At 39.0% G+C, this 25,062-nt stretch overlaps 1 protein-coding gene and 1 long non-coding RNA gene across 22 annotated transcripts in view; one reads left to right on the forward strand and one right to left on the reverse strand.

The window, feature by feature from the left end:
- Positions 1 to 530: 530 nt before the first annotated feature.
- nr2f1a (nuclear receptor subfamily 2, group F, member 1a) lies at positions 531 to 14,385 on the reverse strand. Of its 9 annotated transcripts, none has more exons than XM_078396499.1 (5): positions 10,753 to 10,769; positions 9,060 to 9,563; positions 7,797 to 8,324; positions 5,961 to 6,148; positions 531 to 974 (listed from the first exon to the last, which is right to left on the reverse strand). In XM_078396499.1, exons 2-5 carry the CDS (start codon positions 9,505 to 9,507, stop codon positions 945 to 947), a joined length of 1,194 nt encoding a protein of 397 aa, XP_078252625.1. In that variant the 5' UTR covers positions 9,508 to 9,563; positions 10,753 to 10,769; the 3' UTR covers positions 531 to 944. The 9 variants fall into 9 exon arrangements, with proteins under 9 accessions (XP_078252625.1, XP_078252630.1, XP_078252631.1 ...); XM_078396504.1 differs by lacking the exons at positions 531 to 974; positions 10,753 to 10,769 and adding exons at positions 13,119 to 13,235; positions 14,370 to 14,385 and having other exon boundaries at positions 1,967 to 6,148; XM_078396505.1 differs by lacking the exons at positions 531 to 974; positions 10,753 to 10,769 and adding exons at positions 13,119 to 13,235; positions 14,234 to 14,250 and having other exon boundaries at positions 1,967 to 6,148.
- The window catches only part of LOC144592122 (uncharacterized), a 63,217-nt gene continuing 49,201 nt past the window's right edge, over positions 11,047 to 25,062 (forward strand). Inside the window, exons 1-3 of one of the 13 annotated variants that reach the window (XR_013547076.1) lie at positions 11,047 to 11,173; positions 11,952 to 12,079; positions 21,094 to 21,149. This is a non-coding gene — a long non-coding RNA (uncharacterized LOC144592122). Of the gene's footprint in view, positions 11,174 to 11,769; positions 12,080 to 12,254; positions 12,348 to 12,683; positions 12,839 to 16,784; positions 16,873 to 21,089; positions 21,150 to 25,062 lie in introns of those variants that run through there. The other 12 variants (XR_013547082.1, XR_013547075.1, XR_013547073.1 and 9 more) reach the window with 12 other exon arrangements.

Genomic DNA, 25,062 nt, shown 5'->3' on the forward strand with positions numbered 1-25,062 from the left:
CAATGGCCGAAAGAAAATTTATCACTGTTTGAAAATTAGGTGGCCTTCCTTCCCGAGGCCAAAAATTTTGAATTGCAATTAAATAAATGGCGATCGTGCCTCTCTTTAATCAGAAGGACCGCAGAAGAACCTAATGGAGTTCCCAGTGGCTGACACGACACGAATCCGGGTTGTGCACTTGTCCACTCTCTTCTAAAGATACTGAAATGTGTGATGTGAACTTTTTCAGGCTGATTTTTTTATGGAGTGGGTGGACGCTGGAATTCGGATTCATCGGTGTGGGGTTTGAAACGTTTTCCTGACAAGTGGGTATAATAAATGAGAGACGCTTTCAGATGGATATCTCAGACGTGAAATTGCGCCCAGCTGGTTGTGTAAGCAAACAAATAGTTTCATGTAAGACTCTCGACTTGTAGGTTGATGAATAGAACACGACATCGGTAAATGGGTCTTTAACTCATTTAGGAATAAAACTCTTGGCTCTCTAAGTGAAAGACACGGAGACGCCATGTACCCAGAACAAGTCGCTGTTTAAAAAAAAAGAGTTTTATTGGTTTCCACTCCTTCACCCACATTTTGCCATTAATTCCAAATGTCACTCAATTACAATGGTCACTAGATCATCAGTGCAAAAATTAAACGAGTCTAACTTCCACTACACGCACGGAGATTAATAGATTTGCTTTGTGATAATAGTTGGTTCGGAAGTGCGAGAACTTAACAGATAAAACGCACTTTTCCTGTTTCACAAGTGGCATTTGTCTGCAAAATAAAACCATCCTTCTTGACAACTACGATGGGGTGGGTGCGTCCAATCTGCGTGTTTTTGAACACTAACTACTTTTCAGGATTAATCTCAAACCTCCGCTTTTTCCAAAACCATATTGAATATAACACCAAGGGGTTCGCTCTGCAGTTCACAATCAGGCCGATCAAATATCTTTTTAATCTGTTAGTGTTAAAGCGTTCTCAAACTGCAAGAAAAAGTGGCAGGAGTTAAGCGGTACAAATAGACAGGTGGAATGAAAATAAATTCAATTTGCTCAACTTGAACCGCAATAAACAATTTAAAAGAAACGGTTCAAACAACAGACAGACAGTGCTTAGCCTTTACATAGTTAGATCCCTAAGGGACTTCCTTTTTGATTTTTTAAACAAACATTATGGTTACATCAGCTTAAAATACACCTGAAAAACACCAGCAGTCCATTGGAGAATCTGAAATCAGCTGAAAGGTGAGGAAATGAATTAGGATATAAGGCGGTGCAAGAGAGGGGTGGGGGATGTGATGTGGTGAATTAAGTGGTGAAGTTAAAAACGAAAGAAAATGGTGAAGGGGACATAAAAGTAAGCATTTAAAGGACAAATAAACAGCCGGGAGGAAGATAAAATTAGGTCTCCGGAGTGAATTCAGGACATAAACGAGAGTCAACACAAGAGTGAAAATTCAGGCAAAAACGGAGATTCCAGCAATGCTTTAGGAATTCCGAGAAACAAGAGGAATGATGGGATGTTTCAGTAGGTATTGTCCAAACAGTGAGTTTCAAAATATATATATTTTTAAAGAGTAGTATGAAAGACAAGACGAACGCTTAAAGGAGAATCGAAGCAAACACGAGATTGGGGAATGATGTTTGGGCAAAAGTATGGGGCGGAATGGAGGATGAGACACAACTGAATTCTACATCAACAGCTCAATAATTTGACAGAAATATACTTCTTTTTAAAAATAAGAAGTGCAATGTTTTGTGAGATAATAAAACATATTTTCAAACTGAACATCATTTATTATAAGAACAATACACAGCTGGCTTCATGTTTCAATTAAAAAAATAGACGAACATACACTCATCCTGCATTTAATTGTTCAGATTCATGTTCGGATTAATTTATGCAATGATGGCAATATATCCACCCCCCCCCCCCCCCCCACCCCCACCCCCCAACCCCCCTTCATCAATTACCAGTCTCCATTTTCTTAAACATGTAACACCCCTACCTCAAAAAAAGGACCAGTTTACAATTTCAGTTGCTGGCATGTACAGCTTGGGATATGTTATTGCTCCAACTACTACCCAACTCCACTGCCTAAATCACCCTTTAAACTTCCTAGATTGTTGGATTATTTTAATTTCTGAAACATCTTTCCTTAATTCAGGGTCTTATTTCATTTAGAATTTATTCCTAAGGCATGACACTAATCCATCCCCTTATATTAACCACGCTGCAAAGTCAATGGTTAAAAGTCACGATGTCACAGCGTGTTAGAGATCCTTCTCGGTAAAATAATTTGAGAGTCCTGCTTTTAACTGCAGAAGAATTTATTGGGGAGAAAAGAACAGCATGATTAGAAATTAAATCATTTGTGAAATTTTATTTGAAATAGGAAATGAACAGAAAGGAGCATTTAAATGGGGAAACAGTAGTGTGTGTAAATGTGTTTTATTACACAAAAAAAATCACAATTTTGGTAGAAAGAAATCATTGTGGTACGCAGAGTACAGGCAAATAATACAAATATAAGTAGCTGGAGAACACCCTCCAGGACACATAAGTACAATCTACGTACCAGGCAGATTGGCCACACAATGTATAATTCCCAGCTTTCTTGTAAAATAAATCTTAACGACAGAAATTGAACTATGGATTTTGTGGCCAATATGCTTTGTTTCTGTTTCGCTTTTACGTGTAAAGATTGAAAATGGTCGGTAGAAAATGTTATTTTAGGTGAGTCTGTAATGCTTTTAAGACGCCATATTTGTTTTCTACCATCTGGTATAGCTGATCATGACTTCACGTGCTATCAAAGCATTTGAGTGGACTACGGTTTCTCCAAGAGATGGACAACCTTTAATATAAATATATTCGTCATCCTCAATACAATCGGCGATTAACTGAGCCTATATCACAATACATCGTCAAATGTAACAATAAACGTTGAATTCAGACATCTAGAGTTGAAATTAACCTTCATTTCCAGTTTAAAGGTCGATATATTTTTAATAATGATCCGAAGTTTGCTTTTGAAAAAAACCCTATTTAATATTTGAACATTCAAATTATTTGTATTGGACTGAAAATCTACGGAGATAGCGGCTCGGTTGCATTTCTTAAATAGAAAATGTAAATTAAAAATAAAACAAGACAACATTTTGAGAATAAAGCCTAAAGCTGATTGGGTTCAGATACTGACATTTTGTAAATTTCACAAAATGTCTGCGGAGATTTTAAGCAGTCGGTAATAAGAAAAAGACGCTATCAGTTATTAAACAATATGTGCCCAATGTACAAACATGTCTTTAGCATAAAGAAAGTGGAATGCAGTATTTACACAGTGGCAGAACTGCGTGTTCAATGCTATCACAGCCAACATCAAGACTATTAATTTCTGTAGAATGGAATCGCGCGGTATTCAGGGATGGGTTTGTAACATGTGCCGGAATCCAGCCTGACGCCCCACATTCAGAGCCATGAAATAGAAAAAAAAAGTGCTTAAAATGGGAATTCAAACAAATAATTAGAAACAGCGCTTCAAAATACAAACAAAAATGTATTTTGGAACGCAATTACTACCCCCACAGTTACTGACATGGAATACCACGGGGTGCCTCTGCCTTGCTCTGTACAACAAGTTTTAAAAGTATTTTAATTGGATTTAACGGTAAAATGATGATTTAAAAAAAATCTATTATGGCTTTGATGTCGATGGGCGGCCGTGCAAGGGGATGTAAAAGTCGGGGTTGAAGGAGGCAGAGGCCTGGGGCCAACGCTCATAGCGAGAACAGACAATAAGTTGTAGTCAAGCTCCCTGAAATCACCCTGAAATATCCAGAATGGTAAGTGTAATCAGGGTGTGCACATCAATGTTTCTTTTTTTGGGAGGTGTTTCATCTTGACTCCGTAGCCATGTAGGTACAGTGTTGTTGCATATGCTGTTTATCACTGCACATAAATAAGTGCAGGAAAACGTATATAGACAATCCATTTATACGTTAATTATTCCATCTAAAAGAGTCCATGGGCATCGCCTTGTGTATCCCGGAGGTTTGCGACTAGAATGTTAAAAACCCCAAGCGGCCAGATAGCAGATTCTCGTTAAATGTAAATAGAAATAGAAAGCTTGGAGAGGAAACTGAAAGTGCACACACACGTACACACGCACAAACATTTCACACATACACACGTACAATATACTTCCATTCCCACTAACACACAGACATTTGCAGCCACTCTCTCAGATTCACAATGTGCCTTGTGGTGCTTTGCTCGGGGTTGGCTGTTACGTTTAATTTCGATGCAGAGTTGTTAAAGCTCTCCCATGACAGTGTGTGCTAGAGCTTTGACCCGGATTATAAAACATTAATGAAAGCAGCAACTGAAATCTACAACAGCCTTCCCTGGGCAAGGCACAGCAGTCTTTACATCTACACTGCAATGGGGTTTTCAAATCTTCTTCCGGATATTTTTTAAAATCCAGATGTAACCACTATATAACTTTAATGTCTTATTTAGAGGATGAGGAGGGAACACAATATTTATGTGATTGTTAAGGCAGATTATTTTCCAAATATATATAGGATGGGAGTGCTCTAAAATGTATATTGTAGATCATCGAACTGAGATGACAGGACCGGTGAACAGATAACACAGACACAGCTACGATAGATCTCTTTTATATCACTTTTGTAACTGTTCCAACATGACAACCATTTTTACAAGAATATTCCATCATACCCACAAAACAACGCCACAGTACAGCGTTTGCAAGAGTACAGCGCTTGTACTTTTTTTTCTAGACGTTGTTTCTTTAAAAAAAAAACTACAGGTAAACAGGCTTGGCAGTAGTGATAGGAAAGTTTGGTTACATGATTAAAAACTGGGAGAGGAATGATACTTCAGAGTCTTGGTGGTGGTGGTGGGGGCATACAGGGGAAAATGTACTTTTTATTTCCACGTGGAAATTCGGAGACAATGCGGAGGTAGGATGGGGGCGGTTCTCATAAACAAAATAAAACTTTAATCAAGGTTAGTCCTGAATATAAATGAGCAGTTTAAGTCAAACTAATTTCAGAATTCATGGAAACCTTTGTAAAATGAAAGAGAGAAGTGCCTTGGACACTCAGACCAAAACTACAGAGGCAATGGGAATCGGCACAGAATACAAATGTTCTTTAGGGGGTCCACTGCGTGAGAGTTTAAAAACACGTCTTCGCTATAAACATTTCGGAGTGCTCTCTAATAATCTGATCACTTTTTTAAAACGTCAGTTTCGCCAATACTGCAGGCTATTCGGTACGCTTAAAGCGACAACGTTTCCTTTATTTTAAATGTTGTGCTAAATTCTTGTATTTATTTGTTTAATTCGGATTTCAATTTTAATTCTTGGAGAACATAGTTTTGACGACATAAATCGCACCCGTTATATGAAGCAAAAGGTCGTATAAAAAAAATTAGTATAGAATCACAGAAAACCTGGTTTGGAACCAGGGAAAAAAAATACAAACCAGATATAGATACACAGACACAGGACAAATTTATAATTATTTGGAAAATGTTATTTTCCCCCTAATTTCTGATTTGTTTTAAAATGCGCATACGATGTTTTCTTTTAAATTTTACAAAAAAGAAAATAAAGACTAATATTTTACAAAATGATAAACATTGCTTGTGGTAAGTGTACTTCTACATACGATGCAGTTCAGTTCTTTTTCACAGAATAAATCCCACAGTCAATAGCTTGGCCTCTTGGAAGGTCCTTTTATTTTCACAGATATCATCCTATAGGAACTTTCAAGTCCTTGAATAGAGAGGGTGTCTCGCCTAAAATGCTTTTGTTTTTTTTGTTTTGGTTGGGGAGGGGTGTCCTTCTCTCATCATTGGATGGACATATAAGGCCAGTTGAAGCTGCTCCCCGACAGTAACATATCTCTGATGAGGGTTTCAATTGGTGTTTTACCTACCAAACGGACGAAGAAGAGCTGTTCGATGACCGAGGAGGAGACGGTACGAAGAGAAGGCAGTCGCAGTAAGAGCTTGCCAAAGCGGCTCGGCTGGTTTGGGTACTGGCTCCTCACATATTCCTCCAGAGCACACTGAGATTTCTCCTGCAGGCTTTCTATATGAGCAGCATCCGACAGGCCACAGGCATCTTGACAGCCGAAGAAAAACAGAATTAGTGCCGCTATCAGCCTATCTTTTGTTTTATTTTAATCCTGGTTTATTGTTTTGATATCAATCCATACCCCCCCCCCCCGCCCCCCCCGCTCCCCACTTCTCTCTTTCTTTCTCTCTTTCTCCCCCCCCCACCCCCCCCCACCCCCACACACACACACACACACACACACACTCCTCTCCAAGCTGCTACTGAACTAGGTTCTGATAACGCGAATCTTGTTGCTGCAAATATTTCGGCCTTATTGCATAAAAAACAGCAGAAACATCAGATTAAAGGTAACAAAGGCACTCTTAAATAATAAGTACAGATGTACGCCATTTCCCGCAGAAAACCGAGCAAGAGACACCGGTGTCCGGGAACATTGCGTGATAGATACTGGTATGTGTTATTGTTTACAGCATACTTTCTGTGCATTCCACTTCGATGCGGTTTATTTTCAATTAATTCTACAGAACACAGTACAACCGAGTACCGAATTAGATGAAACAAGTGTAAGAAGCAAGACGTACTAACCACGCACACATCACTCACACAAAAAGGACAATCGTTATATGCTGTGACATTTCTCCTTTTCCTGGCAGTTTGGTACGGCATATATGTTAACGAAGCGGCTATATTGTACGCAACACTTTCCAATGAATATAGAAATATAGTCTAATGAAGACAAGGTTAATCCTAGTGTCTGGCGGCTGTGGTTTTACACACATGTGAAATAACGTTTGGTGAATAAAAATAATCCAATGAATTAGTGTGCGATATTTGCTGAACCCTGTCGAATTTGAAACATTTTGTGGAACAAAAAGCACCAGATATTTATGTTTTCTTTCAGTTAAAGATCTTGGACGATTTGTAAATTTATCCGCTTAGAACCCGTATTTTAGCATGTGAATTAATATAGTAAAATAGGAAGTTTGGGTCACGACCCCGCACTTGGACAGCGTCCAGAACGAGTGGTTGAAAATGCTATCCAGAAAGTAAGGTAAAACCACAACAATCCTAATGCAGGCTTCAGTAACTTGAAGAGGCCTTCACTCAAGGCCAGCGGAAAAGAAAATGGCAAAAAAGCACCCTCTCGATTATCCAAAAGCTCTTCGCTCTGGAGAACTTGGACAGCTTCTTAGAAAGGCTTCCAATGAATTCCCCTCTGGCTAAAAATCAAAACAAGTTTGGTCAAAACTGGAAGAGGTACTAGTGGTGGCGGTGGGGAGGTGGATGGGAGTGGTATTGCGGATGTAAAGCATTGGGACAGATCTATATTCTTTATTTTCCTGCAATAATCGCACGACCAATTATTTATCTTTTGTTTGCCTTTCTCTGATTTTGTTCTATTTACCAGAAGATTACAAGATGAAGGGATAATTTACGAAGATTCAGGAGGTGTTTAAAACAGGATTAATTTGCAATATTTTCTGATCAGCTTTCCCAATTAGATCAAGTTGTTTAATAAAACGTGCTGGATAAAATTATGAATTGGGATAATACCTGATTAATATCACTCCATGCATAAATAACCCAAATGGTATGTCTCCTTGCTCCTACACTGTTACTGCACCGGGTGAACGACATTATTGATTGAGATGCAATGTACTGAACTTTCTCCTTCGCCTTTCGAGCTACTTACCTGATGTGAATAACACAATAGCTTTAAGACAGCTATATTCTGCCGAGTCAACGTGGAGAGCTTTCAGTTTTTCCACTTGCTCCTGGAAGATCCTTATGTGATCCATGAAGGCAACCACCCTGTCTGCGGACATCGGTGAAGCATGGAGGCCGGCAGCAGCCAGCAGAGGGGCCACATGCAACGGCATCGAACACTGGGCAGCATTGAGCACAAACAACTCACTCCAAGTCAGCCTTAGCAGAGCCACCTGATCTGTGATCTGCAGATCGGGGAAAAAAGGGATATTCCTGGCCCATTCCACCGCGCTGAAAAGCAATCGTGCAGCCAGCTCGCAGATGTTCTCGATACCCATGATGTTGTTGGGCTGCATACATTGACTCCCATAGCGAGAGGTTGGGTAAGGCTCGGCCCGCAGTAGTAAGGAGATGTATCCAGACAGATAGCAATGGCCGTTCAAAGGGTCCCCATTCGTCAACGCGTACTGGCCTGGGTTTGGTTGAGTTGGAGGCATTCTTCCTCGCTGAACCGCTGACAGAAATAAAAAAAGGAGAGGAAATGTACATCCACAGAGCGCAGTGCAGCACACCCGAAGCTTCGGAAACGGACGGTTTTATTACAATTAAAAATTACAGTTTTAAAAAAAGTTCACAGATAAACAATGCAATTTCTTAATGCAAATTTTAAATATGCGACATGATAGAAATAAGACGTACAAAATAGAAAATTACTAAACATAGCCTTTACCCGTCGAAGCAGACCACATTATGTCTGTTAAACAAATCTCAAGCACATAACATTGTAGAAAGAATCGCTGGATTGCAAAAACTCCCCCCATCTGTACCACCCACCCACGGTTACAATTGGAAAATTCTCCAAACATCTAATGCATGAATGCAAACGATTAACTTACAATTACAGGGGGGGGGGTGGGGGGGGGGGGGGGAGACCGATGTATTAACCATTTGAATCCACAAAAATATGCAGCCATGCTTGTAATTGTTAAACTCTATCAACTTTGAAGCTCAGAGATCGGGGATATTTTTTACTTAGCCGAAACTGAATTTTAAAAATTTATTATTAGGAATTGGCAACAGCAATTTTTTTCAGAATCAATTGTATTTTACAATTAATTGGGTAGTTTGCTCTGTTTTTGGGATGAGCAAACGCCAAAGCATTTGATAAGACCAAATCACATTCACGCAGTGAGAGATTTCAAGCTCTGATCTCACACTTACAGGGACGATTAAGAAAATAAATATTCACCTTCCCGTCTCATCCCAACTTTGAGGCATTTCTTCAGGCGACAGTATTGACACTGATTGCGGTGGTGCTGGTCTATAGGACAATTCCGGTTGGCACGACATGTGTACGTTAAGTTTCGCCGAACACTTCTCTTGAAGAAACTTTTGCAGCCCTCGCATGTGAACTGGCCGTAGTGCTTGCCGCTGGATTTATCCCCACACACGACACACTCGATGTGTTGCTGCTGCTGGCTGGGCTGCTGCTTCTCGCCGCCTGGCTGGACACTCTGACTGCTGCCTCCGAGCGGGGTGGAAGGCGGCCCCGGCTGGCCCGGGGTCTGCGGGGTGTGAGGAGCACCCGACGTCGCCTGCTGCTGCTGCTGGCCCGGCTGCGCTTGTGCAGACTGGCCGCCCTGAGCTCCGGCCACGTCGTCCTGAGGATCTCGCCAAGTACTAACTACCATTGCCATATCTCGGGCCCAAAAAGTGCGGGAAAACAAGTTGATCGCACGGATTTTTTTTTGTCCTGTTGGTAGGGAGCAGAGTTGGATGGTGGTAACAGAAATGAGGAGAGAGAGAGAAAGAGAGAGAGAGAGAGAGAAAGAGAGAGAGAGAGAGAGAGAGAGAGAGGGAGCGAGGGAGAGAGAGAGAGAGACAGACAGAGAGAGGAAAAGGAATACAACTGCGATCAAAGCAACTCACTCAGACACACACACACACACACACACACACACACACACACAGGGAGCAGTGGATGAATGAGTGAGTGCTGATCAACAGTAACCGAAACAAATGGGCAGCAAAAAGAAAGAATTAAAAATATCCCGATCAGGGTACGCAAGTGTCGGGAGGCCAGATACAGGGCAACACGCAGTCAGCCATTCAGGAAAGCAAAATAGGAAGGAACGAGGGGTTAAAGATTATAGGAGTTGGGGGGTGGGGGAAAGAAAAGAAACGATCACAATTCGAGGGGACACACACAGAAAAAAAATAACCACGCGATCCGAAGTAAAGTATGGCGAGTGTTCAATCGCTTCTTCTCCGAAGATCTGAATTGTCAGAGAAAAAAAAACTCACCAGGACAAAAAAAAAGGACGGCCGACGCTAAAACGCCCTATTTTCACCTCTCATGCGGAGTGGAGAGAGAAAGGGAGGAAAGAAAAAACAACTAATAGAATATGCAAGGGGGAGACAAAATGAATGCGTTCAAACGGGAAGACTAGCGGAGCAATTTTTCCGAAAGGGGGATCTGCGCGAATGTCTGTATATAGTGAACTTTGACACTACTATTGAAACTGACACGTTTCTATGGAGATCGCTGCCTTATATGGAGCTCATGTCAAGGAGCCAAGAGAGGGGCTGTTGGCAACTGATAATCAAAGGCGACTGGTCATAGCCCTGAATTGGGGCTGGGGAGGCTAAGGTTAGCCAGCCTCCTGCTCACTATTGGTTAGCCGCCTTATTTATTACCTACGACGCTCTGACAAGCAAAATTTACATTAGATCTCCTGCGCTGGTATTTACTTTGAGACCTTATTAGTATGGGTCGCTTGTGGTCACCACAAAAAAGCAAGACGAGGACCCCGTGCTTGTAATAAAACAATGCAGCGAGCAGCCTCGAAATTTCACATTATCAGAAAAGTTAGTTGACAATCAAACTTTCTGTTTGTATTTTAGAGGTCTATTGTTTGAAAATAAATAAATAAAACAGACACCTCCTGTCTTTTGTTTCAAAGAGAAAGAGCACTCCGTTTTTTTCTCTTGTAATATTAATACCGGTTCCTTGCGACCTATTTTTATATATTTCATTTTTATTCTGCTTTGGACTATGCTTTGAGGCTTCGCTGCAATGCCGGTGAGATTTCAATTGTGATTTGCAGAAGAAGAAAAGTTGCCATTGTCTTGAAGGCTGGGGAGCTATGCTTGTAAGTGTAGGATAAGTCCAGCAGAAAGTGCGGAGGCTGTTAACGTGCCTTGTGTTTGATGTAAATTAAATCTCAGAACAGCTGTATCCGGCTGCCATCTAGCGTACAGTAGACAATTATCAAATATAATACACACACCCAGCCGGATAATCCACCAGATGGGCTTTTATTGAGGGATTTGTTTAATGCGAATAATTTATTGAATTTTAAAGTAAGTATTTTTAAACTTTTAATCCAAATGTTATTAACCCTAAAATTTCAGAATTAATCATTAAATGAGCGGGAAAGGGGAATCCCCTTGTTCAAATAACCCAAATCATTATTTGTTTCTCATTGTTCCATCTTGCCCTGCTCCACACATGCATTCTGAAATTTCAAACATTATTCCTAGTTTCTTTTATCACCTATTTTCTAAAAAACCTCGATGTAACAATACACCTTCTATCTGTGAGAAGCAAATAGACCATCAGGGACAAACATCACAATCCCACATAATTAATAAATATACCGGTTCCTTGCTATCAGTATTTAGTTGGTGCAAAATAATTAAATGCAAACTCCGAAAGCCCCGCCATTTATATACCCACAGAGGTTTCTTAGCAGTTTTCAAAAATAGTTTAGAGTAGAAACACGCACGTAAATTTGACTATCTAGTTTATTTTTGATAAAAGGAGTTCCATGTTTGCATCTTGCCTCGATTAAATACTACAATCGCATTGTATCCTCAACCGCCCCTTTTGTATATGCATTGATGAAGCGCCGTTATTGACTATGCAACAGTGGACCTCGTCTCCCTCCCTCCCTCTCTCTCTCTCTCTCTCTCGCTCTTTCTCGCTTTCCCTCCCCCCCTCTCGCTCTCTCTCTCTTACCCTCGCTCCCTAAATAAAGTCTCAGCCATGGCTTATGATTAGTGAAAAGGTGAAACGAATAAGATTAGAGGGGACAAAGGGAAAATTCTGTAAGTGTATCATCAGGGGTTTCCTCCTCAGAATGGGACAGAGTGGACATTGGAAGGGAGGCTGCCTCTCTTCTTGCAACTTGCTTGAAGTGTAAAGATCTTAAAGCAGGCACCTGTAACCGACGGGATCGCGAATCGTCAAAGCACGCCAGCAGGCAAGTAACAACTTTACTTTCATTGTCTCTATTCCACTTTGCTTTTAGCAATGCCGCTTAAAAATAGTCCGCGGCTGGCTGAAACGTGATAAATCTTGTCATGAACGTGATAAATCTTGAGCCTCAAACATGACGCCGACCAAAGACTGCGTATGTTGGTCCGAAATAAATAATTATCACTGTAAATCTCACAAGATGCACGAGGATAATAAGGCTGATCGCGACGGAGCAGTTTCCCCACGGTCGCAGCATCGTTCTTCGTGGCCATTCTGGTGCGTATTTGCAAAAGAAAAGGGGCGGCGTGAATGTGTAAATGTTGAGTGTGTTCTGATATCTACTGATGTCGTCTTTAATATGTCGGCTGTGTACTTATAGCGCAATGGGGCAGAATTCCATCTTCCCGTGTCAGTTTATGCGATCTTGTGTAAAAAAAATCGAGGGCGCTGTGGAAACCAAGGCTTGTGAGGCTCAGAAAGTAAGCTTCTCACCTGCACTATTTGTTGTTTGATCACCTAATGAAAAGATCGATCGGCCAATGTTTGGCTAAGCGATAGTGTCAACAGATAAAGGAACAGCAAAAAGATCGACTGGCCCGGTATACAGAGACACAATACATACACTGCTACCACCCGCCCGAGCCTCCACAGTCTCTCTCAGTGCTCCCTCTCCCTCCCTTTTTGTGCTGCTCCATTTCAATTAACACAGCAGTATGTTGTAAGAAGGCAGCGCAGAGGTAGTCAGAAGAAAATGAAAATTCAGCACCGTAAGTTAAAGAGAAATACGGGATTCAATGCTCGGTTCGCATCGGAAAAAGGGGGGTTGCTGAGGGTGGGAGGGCATGTTGTGGTAATTGCAACGGAGAGGTAAATGGGGGGGGGGGCTGGGGGACACGGAAAGCTCCTCGTTGGGTGGTAGAATCGTTTCAGGCTGGGGCAGAGGTAGGATGGGCCGGTGGCATAGTGGCGTGGAGTCGGTACATTTCAGGCGTTCTAAACTCCATACATTCTGATATTTATGACCATACCTATAGACTATTGCTGTACCTGTCAGAGGACGTCCGACTGTATCACTTTGTTATTCTTGTACTTTTTTAGCTTCTGTGGATCAGAGCCGCTTTTCAAGGTGCACCCAAAAGATTTCACTCACATTCAGTCCTCGCACTGAAAAACAAAAACAAGCACATTTCTGGTTACATTTCACGTCTGTGGATTTTATTTCTTGAGATTACAGGTATTTAAGTGAGATCGCGGGCCATTGCTTCGTCCAACAAATTAATTTCCCCGGCTAAAATAATCAGTAAGGTCTCCTGGAGGTTGTAGATGTTACTCGAATAACCTTGAATTCAGTTTGCCGACGACTTCTTCAGATACGTCCAAATGTAGAAATAAACATTAACCCTGATAATAATTCATATACACTCCATCCAGAGAGAAGATTTTTCAGTGGAAAATTAATGCATTTTTCCTTCATTTTTCCAACCAACCCACCCACCAAGAGCATCTGGCTTGTAGACATTTGTAAATCTCAAAGAAAAAAAGGCTGGTCTTTTAGTTAGATCTCCTCCCCCCAGTTAAGGCCGCTGACCTGTCCCATTGCCCAAGATTTTTTTTTGCCGAACTCCCGAGGGCAAAAAAAAGAAAGAGAAATTTAACTTTTCCAGCTGCATGGAGTCAGCTACGGTGCAAAACTTTTTTTAAAATGTCAAGTTTTGTTCCAGTTTTCTTCATCAAATGCAAACATGCACTGTGAACCGTTTAAAGGACAACTCTGAATTAAGCACCTGATTTTCACTTGCGCCGATCAACTGAAAGATACTGCTATCATAAACCATGGAGTACACTCAATGCCTTTCTAGTTTGTGGTGCACTTTATCTGTGCCGTACTCTCACGGTATTGGAGCACAAAGTTGCTCGCCTGAACGATGGCCCGGCTAATACTAAAATGATTTATGCCTCTAGAACGCACAGGACACTTATTTCAGGTAAACAACGAAGCACAAAACACTACTAGCTTGCTTGACCGATCATTTAAAATGTCCTGTGTGTCCTGAAATGAAATCTCATTTCATTTAATCTTCAATAAATATGGCGAACAAGTGATTAAATTCATCCCATTCGAGGTGAAATTCAGTGGTGGACTGAGACGGGCTGAATCCTACAGAATATGATGCTTCTTTTCTGTGCTTCGTTCTGTCCAGAAAGTTGTGTTTTAGCCACAGTAGGGTAGTGACAGATGCGAAAAAGTTTAGCTGTTTATATAAGCAATTCCGGGTTTCTGGATATTTTTTACTCAACTGTAAACAGGCACGGAGAACTTTTAGGTCACATCGTACGTGTGATAATAACAGCCAGATGTTGAAAACACATAAAATATACACGAAGCTTTTTTTCCCCTTAAAAAAAGCTAACTCTCGTTCTTTAAGTCTCTTGAAGCGTCAAAGAGAAGAGGAGGAGCCCTTTGTCCGAATTCAGCTCTGGCTATTCTCGGGGCGAATTTGGTGTGAAAGAGACGGGAAGGTCACTTGACATCGCCTTTTATCTACTGGCATTTTCTCTGTGGATCATCGGATCTGAATAGACACATCTAATCGCACTTAATGGAAACTTGGCGAGAAAGCGAGAACCCGCCTTCACCTGCATTTACCGTTAGAATCAGCGCAGCTAATTGCCTCACCCTTTGCTTTAATATAATCTCAAAAACAAATCGAAAGCCTTAGGAATTCTTGGAGGCTTTCTAATTGGCTTGTAATAAACCCAAATTTTAACTCAATCCTCCATGTCTGAGGGTGCTCTAAGTGAGCAAGTTTTTAATGAATGTGATAGATTTATATGATAATACCACTGGTGATGACAAAACAGTTCAGTGTTCAAAACTTTTGCAAATACTTTGCTGCTACAAACTCCAAGTATCTCTTGCTGCGTTTGGCAATACGTGCACCAGTTTCTAACAACAATAGAATGGATAAATCATTCTAACCATTGTTTTGTTTTTCATCCTAAAGCGAGTTTGTGAGAATATTTGATGTTCCTCTCACTGACACGAACAAGGTAGCCACCCTCTGCATAAAACAGAAAAACCCAGCCGTATTTGCGGTAATGTTTGCAAACATTATTATCTGTACTTTGCTGGAACAATACTAATACTACGTGACAGAGTCAATAGATGTACAATTCTGACAGCGTATTTAATGGCCAAGACTAACACTAAATACGCCGAAAGCTTCCATTTCGCTGCCATAAGGAGTCGAATAAAAGACAAAAACAAACGGTATTATTTTAGAAATGTAGCACCTTTTAAAATTGGAACACATGTAATGCAAATAGACGTTAGTTGTGTTACAAAGCAAACGTAGCTCATAACCGAACAGCACAAGATGATGTTTGAACAATGCGAATAAAGTGCACAACTAATATGGCTAAACATTCACAACATGGCCTCTGGATGTGACCTTAAAGTGCACACCAGATTAAATGAAACGTTAGATCAAAATGGTTTGGTGCAATAGTGAAACTTTCAACTTTCACAAATTGTCGATGTGAAAGTTTTTTCTGATTATTTAGCCATGGAATATGCCGTCAGAGCAGTTGTTTTTTTTGAGCAAGTACTAATGGCAAACAATGATGTTAAGATCACTTTTATAATTAGACGGTCGTTGGATCTTGTTGGAAGGACTGTCAGATACAGCTATAGGTAATTGCTTTATTGCCCACAAAACCGCCATCTATTTAGAACATATGTGCTAATTACGGTGGATGGGCGTATAAACAGACACCATGAATCTATTAGGACCGAAAAACACCATTGTCTGTTTAAGTTAAATGCTCTATTTACTACTAATACACATAGTTCCATCATCTCACACTACTGGGCAAGATTGCGTCCAGTGCAAAAGTGATGGTTTTCCAGATGGGAAAAGTTTGATAAATACACATTATCCAACTTTCCCTCTGTCCTTTTTGTGATGTCCGTGTAACTATTCACTGAACACCTAGATTGAGCCAAATTGTTTTGAGTTAAACTGGATTCAATTGATCGATAGTTTCAATTGTTCAAGTAAAAGTTTGCAAACTTTCACTAAACACATTAATGGTAATCTTGGCTCTTCAATATCATTCTGATCAAATGGTATTTACTTTTGTGAAAGTAGTCAACCTTTCTGGTAGTGACGAGTACTCGGCTAAGTGGTTTGATACAGTAATAACTTGATATCCTTTTCTGGCCATTCTTTATATTAGCTGTTTTTCTATATGAAAAGCCTATTTTTGCATGTCTTTATTTCAATTTTCTCTATCAACCCGTCAGTTAAAGAAAAAACTGTAGTGTTAAACTTGTATGTGTATGAACTGGCAGTTTGGTTATTCTGCTGTTTGATTCAGTCGTGATTAATTGTTGAAGGTGAGGATTAAATAGTTAATTCATACGGGTCCATGTGAAAAGATTTTTCTTAAAAAGTTTACAAGCTCTGATTCCCGAAAAACATCTACTACAACTGGGTTTCGCGGGACCGAGAAACAGAGGTGCGTGATTTGTGGAAATAAAACACCAAGAAGACTCTTAGACATAGAGATGGTCGGGAGAACTTTCATGGATCTCATTATTAAGTACTTCAGATTTTAAGCGTGGCTCTGTTTGTTGCGCTGGTGCATTTGACTGAGAAGGTTTCGGGTTCAAGTCCCACTCCATTTATTTCAGTGTAGGATGCAGACTGACGCTCGATACAGTGCAGAGGGAGTGCTGCAATTTTTGAGGTGTTCTTGAGGAATGGACCTTGAACTGCAGCCGTACGTGCTTTCTCAGGTAGACTTAAAAATTCCAATGGCACTTCGTTAAAAAAGACCTTTGGAGAATACCTGCTACCAGACTACTGTTTATCTCTGAACCGATGTCAGTAACAAGAGAAAACCCGGTCACAAACACCGTACTAAGTGTGGCAAGCTTGCATTGCGCAAATTGGCCTTTGTTTTTACTTCATTAACCCAGTAACCAGGTTTCAAAATGACTTCATTGACAGGAAAGGACACTGGGACGTCCCGATGCAGAGGTGGACTGCGAGTCGTTTAAAACATTAACTTCCATATCGACTTGTTAATTGGGTGTCCATTAGTTCGGATATAATGCTGCGCATCTGTCTGAGAAGGTGACAGTTCTTGTGAATTAAGTAGCAAACGAGCGCATTCCCAAAGTGTACAACAAAGTAAGACACAGCTATCAAATAACTCTCTCCCCCCCCACGCTTCCACCCCCCCCTCCCAATGGACTGTCACGAATCATAAACACAATCTAAAAAAAGTTATGAGGATAACATATTTATTGCAATATTATTTGCTTTCTTTCGAAACGGCAAAGTGCTTAAATAATGGGGAAAATGTTGAGCATATCAGAAGCTAAAGTTAATCGGAAAACCTAATAATTCTTTACCTAGACTGGTTAAACGTAGGCCATTTATTTTGGTGCATCTGTGAATAAATAAAACAGAACATTTCCTTTAAATTTTAAATAGACATAATAATCAGAATAAAATGTTTTAATAATTTAATTGAATTTCCAATCTGGTAAGCATGATTAGAATCATATTATTCTAATCTGTATCTCAAACATGCATTTAACATTTCGTGTGTGGACTTCAAGCTAATGTCATTATTAAAGTTCCTAATGCTCAATTCACAAAGAGCTGAAAGACTGGTCAAAGAGAGACGTGACAGAACGCAATCTTCCATCTATAATTCTAGCTACAGTAGTTTTTTTTGTTCCAATAGATACGGTGCTGCTGATATTTTGATCACGTGACCTATAACCTGCTGAAGAGTGGGCAGCATTTGAATCAATGTCATTTTTTTCCTCCTTTTATTTCTTTTGAGAAACCATCGAATCTCATACAACATATTCCATCATGCAAGGAAGACTGTTGACGAAATAATAATTTGAATTGTTACTGCAAGACATTTTTTTAAAAACAAGGTGGTCAATGTAACCGCTTCAGGTGACATTGCTGATCAGATGAATCGATAGACTTTTGACTGATTAAAATTACATTCAATTTTGTTTGTTTATAAGACGCCAAACGCATCCAACCTCCTCCGTGTGCGCCTGGATTGGGGGAAGGGAACAGTCTGGCAAGCTGGAAAGGAGAAGTGGGATACAAATTATCAGTTATGCGGGTATCATTGGAGCAGAGATAATGTGTCCGTGTTTTGAGCCGAGCGCGGAAAGTCAGACCTTGGCGTGGCAAGGATGCGATGAAATATCCCACCTCGCACTATATAAAATTCGCCGTTCTTGGTGGAAAAAAAAGAGCCAAATGCAAGTTGTTGCATATTTATCCAAATTAAGACAAATGCTCTTGATATGAAATATAGAGACGATTTTCATCATGAACGTGTTTCAGCATAATGTATTAAGAAAGAAGACATTGAAGTATATAAAAAAATATCGAAAACCCATGCGTTTTGTGAGGAGGATAAGCAGGCGTTGTAGGGAGGGCTGGACGGTGGTCGCATTCCGTTTTGAGCTCCCAGTGGAAGCAGGGAGCGAAATTGTTCCATTACCAGGTCTTTATTGCCCTCTCATCTCACATCTCAGGTGTTTGCACAGCTCCTCCTCTGAGGTTCTCCCACACAAATGACAGGAGAAGAGAGAAAATGTGCTTTAATGGTTTTGTTGAAAGTGAGGGAAAGTCGACAGTGTCTTATTGAAATTAAAGGTGGCGAGGTGGAGGTGGTGGGGGGGGGGGAGGACGTGAGGAGGGGGTAGGGTGGGTGAGCAGAGGTGGGCTCAGTTGGTGGTGGGGGCGGGGTCGATGGCAGAGGTGAGTGGGTTGAAAGATCTCATTATTACAGGCAGCAAATTCGCAATGAGAATAAAGACGGTGAGCGCCGCCAGCAACTCGCGTTTTGTATTTCAGTTCTCCTGGCCTTACAGAGCATTTTCAGATGCCGCATCGACCAGGACAGAAAACTTGCAATAAACATTAAGTCTTAATGTCGTGACTAAAAGTATTTTTCATTTTTTTTAAAGTGCTTTCTACAGAATGAAGCCACTGTACCAGGGTATATATTGCACCAATTTATGGCGCATTTTGTTTAGGTGCTTTATTTTGCCAAACTGTCACGACGGTTTACAATTTAAACTCTTTTGTTCTGCAGCAGTATTTTTCAGTACACATAGTTCACTCGAGATCCTCCACCAACCTTCATGTAGTGTATTTTTAAAGTCCATCTTACTGCAAGTTTATTGAGTATAGAATGCGAAATGTTAAAACCTTTAAATCCCACCCGACACAATAAGGGCCAAAATGACACGACAGTCTCTATCTATGATCCGGTCGTGGCAACTTTTACGCTCATAAAAACGAACAGCATTTACTCCCTTAATATTAGTCTGCCACTGATTGCGACATACCCAGTGAAGCAAGAACTGTTGTATTTTTAATAATGTACAATGGTACATAATCTTTCAGGGTTTTTTTCGAGGTCAGAAGAATAAAGATTGGAGAGCCAATAGAAACACCTTCTTAGAAAGCTAACATTTATGAATCTATTAACACATCTCCAACATTTCTGGAGCAGCTGCCGATGAAATAGTATTTACGTCGCTGGCTATACCTTCAATTACTTCAACAGTAAATTATGGTGATCTCGCTCTCGGCGTCCACCAGGATCCTGTGTGCAATTAGTGCTATCATATGTAACAATATATAGTGCGTAAAATGCTTTGCTTTTTATGTAATGAACAGCAACATTTTATTTTTATATGCATAAATACAACGGCCACTTTGAATAATGCCAATACCACTGCGATATTACCGGGACCACGTTCAAACGCAAATTACACTGGTCATTCAGCGGGTCTCTGTCACTCATCACGAATACCCATTTTAACTATCTGCATTTCTGGCTGAACAAAGTAACTTTTGTGAAATGAGACAGATCCCTCACGAACACGTATCATTCATTGCGTTGGAAAATATTGGTGTTTAATTACGCAACTCATTTAACATGACTCTTTTGTACTGATTCGCTATGAGTCTAATACTGTACTTTTACAGCGTCCGTGGTTTTTCCTATTGTTAATGGCTTTGTGGTAAACTAACCAGGAGCAACTGTATGTAATATGCATAGAACGGTTCATTTCATTCAGATTATAGTTCCATTTCCAGTATCTTATTAAGACAGAATTATCTATCTATCCATCTTTCTGATTGATATGCAATATATGGCAAGAGCCTGAAAAGTAGGCTGTAGGGAGACAGACCATGTTTAAAATCGATATTTAATCCGTATCTATTACAAAATATGATTCTCTTTCGCTTTGCGACACATCTTCATAAGTTAAACTCAAAGTCATAAAGATAGCGTATACGTTCTATGAGCTCTTCTTGAAATAACTGTATTTGTGTACTAAGATGGGCAGATCATTTGGGAGCCGGAGCTCGGAGACGACAGCCTGTCGTGTGCGCACCCTCGACTAACATATAATAATCAATATTTTACAGTGTAATTGCGACTGATATTTGGGTCACATCAAACTTTTACGGAGTCGGCGTTATGATTCAGAGTTATGTTTTTGCTCAATTGCATTTACGAAGGCAAAAGGTTGTTTAAGTCAACTATTCAGGACACACTATTCTTAATTATTTACTTTGTGAAACGGCCCCAGATTCATCAGATCACGCCAGGGTCAAGTTCTTACTCACGTGTCCATCTAATTAAGTATAATACTCAGTAATTTTGGACCAAGTAATAAAAGTCCATTTAGCCTTAGGTGCACATTTTGGGATCAGCATTTAACCCAATGAAATTATTAGCACTGGACAATCAACTTAGAATGTAACCCAGCCAAATGAAATGATTCCCTGGTATTTTCTTTGCTGTATGTTGTGAGTGTCTATGGTATCCCCCAGGGCTCCTTCTCCTTGCCTGCTCCCTGATTTCGTGTATAAAAGCAGCTCTGAATGATGGATTACTGTGTCATTGCAGCCTGCGAAGGATTAATTTGTTTCATTGATTTCTCTTTAGGCAGAATGCCAGGATTCGCTGCTTCCCACCTTTACAGGATACTTCCAGCAGTAATAGACGGTAATAGCCTAAGACAAATCAGCCTATTCTTGTAAAAATAGAACTACAAAGCCCAAATCCCCCAGTTGGCGGCAAGGATACACCTTTTCTACTGCGTTCCAAGGACATTAATAAATAAGCTGTTTTAAAAAAAACATTATTAAGGATCTTTTGTTTCTCTAAAGACAATGAGATGAAAAGCTTGCAAGGCACAATCTGCAGGCATTCTTAGTTCTGTTAAAAAAATACTTCGGGAAGTCAGATTCTTTGAAACAAGTTACAAGCTTTGCATAGTTCTGTGCAAAACAGTCCACATGAGAAACACATTGGCTAACATTAGATCAATGAGCAACCATACTTGAATATTCAAATAAATAATGCACAGGGCAGTGTATGTTTGAAAACAGTTGCAGTAACCATAAAAAAATCAAAAGAATGTATGGCAAGTGATAACTAAAATAATCGCTGTATTCCATTTAGCATCACTTGTGTATAGATGCACAATTCTTTATAACAATATCAATGATTTTTACTGAGCTTTTGCTTCATCATTGCTGAAAAGGCATTAAAATAGTTTATGAATATTTTTTATAACTTACAAAATTGTAGCTTCATATATGTCAATTTAAAGCTCCCTCACAACTAATTAATAAACTGATTGTCCAGAAATTATTTTGTGCACAGTTGATTAATAACATGAAAGCTTCAATAGGCATGTCCCGTGGAGATGCATTGCATAAGTTACAAAATAATACATTGAATGAACTATGGTTTATAAGATGCAGATTAGTCAGTGCACATTATTCATTAATGTAATCATGTATGTGGTGTCTATGTGCAGCAAAACTGGTAACTTAATTATTCACCAAACACCCCGGCCCCTCTTGGCAATAACAAAGACATCCGTGTATATTAAAGTAGCATTATATAAATCGGGTTTCTTCATAAATTTTGCTAATGCCGAGATAATGTTGGAATAAATTCATCTTGGCATCAAAACAAACTAAACTGGCCAAACTACCCAAGAGTTATTTGTTTTAAATATTTCAGGTCCCAACTGTTTTAAGTACGTGAAGTTTAAACATGGAACACAAAACGTTTATTACACTGGAAAGTATTTAACTTTTATTTGTTGTCTTATTTTAAAATTAATGAGTTTATTAATAGTTGATAGTTACATGTGGAACCTCAAAGATAATAGAAAGTCCATCCATTTTGAATAAATTAAGCATCAGAAATACTCAAAAAGAACTATACTGCCAACAGTAAACCTGAATAAACAATCACAAATTTTGAGTTACTTTGATCTAAAAGAAAAATATTCAGAACTTCCTTAGTATAGATAAATGAAAACAGATGCCCTATGGCCACTAATAGCCACAAATTGGACAAATCTATCACTCATTGTAGTACACCTCACTCATTATTTTATCTATAAAACATCAGTTCCTAATCTTTAGAAACCAGTACTTTGTTTTTAAAGTTTGCCATATTGCTGAGTTACTGTAACCAATACCACTAAATGTATTCAAGATTACCAAAAAAAGCAATTTATGTTTGGTAGTGTATGGATAACATACACTAAATGTAATGACATTTAAGAAATATACTGTCTTTGTAAATTGCCTGATCTTTAAATTCCCTTGTAATGGGGTTTTTTTCTGTACACCTCTATTTCAGCATCAAGTTGAAGGAGAAAAACGAAATAATCAAAGTCACAATGCATTCATTTTTCTGTGCGAGGAAATATATTATTTCATCAATATATTGATCTTTACTGTATGTTTAATCATATATCAAAAATAAATAATATATTAACTAGTATCAATAAAACTGACATACAGCAATGCCTGGAATTATAAAATCCTTTGGATTTGGAGAAGAAGCAGTAATTTAGATCAGTGTAATTGAAGAGTACTGGAAATAAGTTTCAACATAATTATTGATGTTCTTGGAGTGTTTGATTGTCACTTTCAATTTTTTTAAAATCCCAGTAATCACATTTAAAGGACAAATCATTATATAGATACTTAATTAGAACAGTGGAATGTGGGAGTCTGGTTGAATAGTAATATTAAAATTAATCCATTTATATCTGGCCCATTTGAATCTTAGTTGCACCATCTCAGGACCTTTCCTTCTTAAATCAAATAATAATCAGGTTTTCATCATACCTATAAACCTATCTTACAAATGTTTCCTTAAGGGGTATTGAACAAAACATCTATCTTATATTGAAATATTGGTCTGCAGCATTCAGACATTCTTACATTATATCCGTAAGATACTCACTGTTGGTCAGCCTGATTATTGGCTTACAGAAACAAAAGCATTTTTTATTTCAATTTAAATAGCTTGTATGCTTGCATAGTTACTGGACATCAAGTGAATAATATTCAGATTGATGGAAGTGTAAGGTCATAGATCCATGAAAAAATCTTCAGTTCTTGATGCAATTTGAATGGAAGACCTTGTTGTCATTCTCAGAAGACGATTTGGCATCAATAACTTTTCTCCAATTACATATTCCAAAGTTTTCAATGGAAACTTGTCAGCTATTTGATCTGTAGTTTTTCTAAGACTGTTAGTGATTAACAACAGTTGTCATTGGATAATGTTTTCTGTAATCTAATTTGCTCTATATAATACATATGTTCCTAACCAAAAAGTCATAGTTTTTAAGATCATCCTGCAGTATTCCACATTTTCTTGCTTATAGGGCAAACAGCCAACATGCTCCTAAGAACCATTTAATGACCAAACCTCAGGAGGTTCTCAAGTACAGCCAAGGTGACTTGCTCTCAGAATCTCCTCTCTCTCACTCTGAATGGACACAACAGCAAGGTGCTGCCTTGCTTGCACGTATCCTTTTTCAAAACATCTTCTTTATTTGATTTAGTCCCGTATCATGGGCATTGTAATATTTCTCAGATTGGCACAGTATCTGAGAAATTATGTATTAATCTCATTTATGAGACTTTATTCTACTAGAAGCTATTTTAGCACAGTTACATCCACACATTAGTAATCGCGATGGCACCCAGACCAAATGTTTTTCAGGAAGTAGAAGTAATCGCATCTCCTGGTGGTGAAAAAAACGTGTTACAAACTGAGTTGCTCAACAACATAACAGCATAAGATTCAAGGAACTTGACAGAATATGTTGCTTCTGAATAAAAAATGAGATGTATATCTTGGTAGGAAAACAGGGACAGTTGCTACAATATCTACATTGTTAATTAATAGAATACTTGAATTGATTGAATATCAGCTGAATTTAGCTCTTACACAAATTAAAAATAATTGATCATATATTGTTCGGAAATGGAAGTTTAAGTTTAGGTTAGGCATATTTATCGGGCACGATGACTTATTTTTACTTTTACCAGATAATTAAAATAATGCCTTCTTTATCCCATTCAAGAATATTACCAGTCAAGCCATGTCAGAGCTCTTTGATGTGACTCATGATTAAACCTCTCAAAGATGTATAATGAGAACAGTTTCGGTTAAAAAAATATTTTCCATTACATTTTTATGTTTCCATGTTCAAATGGCTGTTAGTGTGACTACTTATTCAAGGAACTCATTTAGCTGCCTAGCATTCCAACATCACCCATTATTCCCTCACATTCATTATACCTTTTATTAGTCTCTCTTGTAAAATATTTGGTGAAATATGTTGTGATTACATAGATATCTCATGCAAATTTCTATAATTTTCCTTTTAATATTTTTCTGTGATTTTTTTTTTTTCCCCTTTCAATAGAATTCTAAGACCACTTGATTTCTAGTTTGGTATATTCATACAAACACTTTATTTTAGATTACACTGTCGCTCAACTGAATAATTTGACCATGTTGCTTAACTAGGCAAATTAAGTCCTTGATCTTCAGGGAATGTACTGAGTTGATATTGTACAGATAATTATTT

Source organism: Rhinoraja longicauda, chromosome 3, assembly GCF_053455715.1.
Source record: "Rhinoraja longicauda isolate Sanriku21f chromosome 3, sRhiLon1.1, whole genome shotgun sequence".
NCBI classification, from domain to species: domain Eukaryota; kingdom Metazoa; phylum Chordata; class Chondrichthyes; order Rajiformes; family Arhynchobatidae; genus Rhinoraja; species Rhinoraja longicauda.

Bases quoted from the DNA above. Each gene is read 5' to 3' on its own strand.
- nr2f1a (XM_078396504.1), bottom strand. From the start codon at position 9,507: ATGGCAATGGTAGTTAGTACTTGGCGAGATCCTCAGGACGACGTGGCC. The intron at 8,325-9,059 runs GTGAATATTTAT...TATTTCTGTCAG, and splicing joins AGTTGGGATGAGACGGGAAG to CGGTTCAGCGAGGAAGAATG. The intron at 6,149-7,796 runs GTAAGTAGCTCG...TCGGCTGTCAAG, and splicing joins TATTGTGTTATTCACATCAG to ATGCCTGTGGCCTGTCGGAT.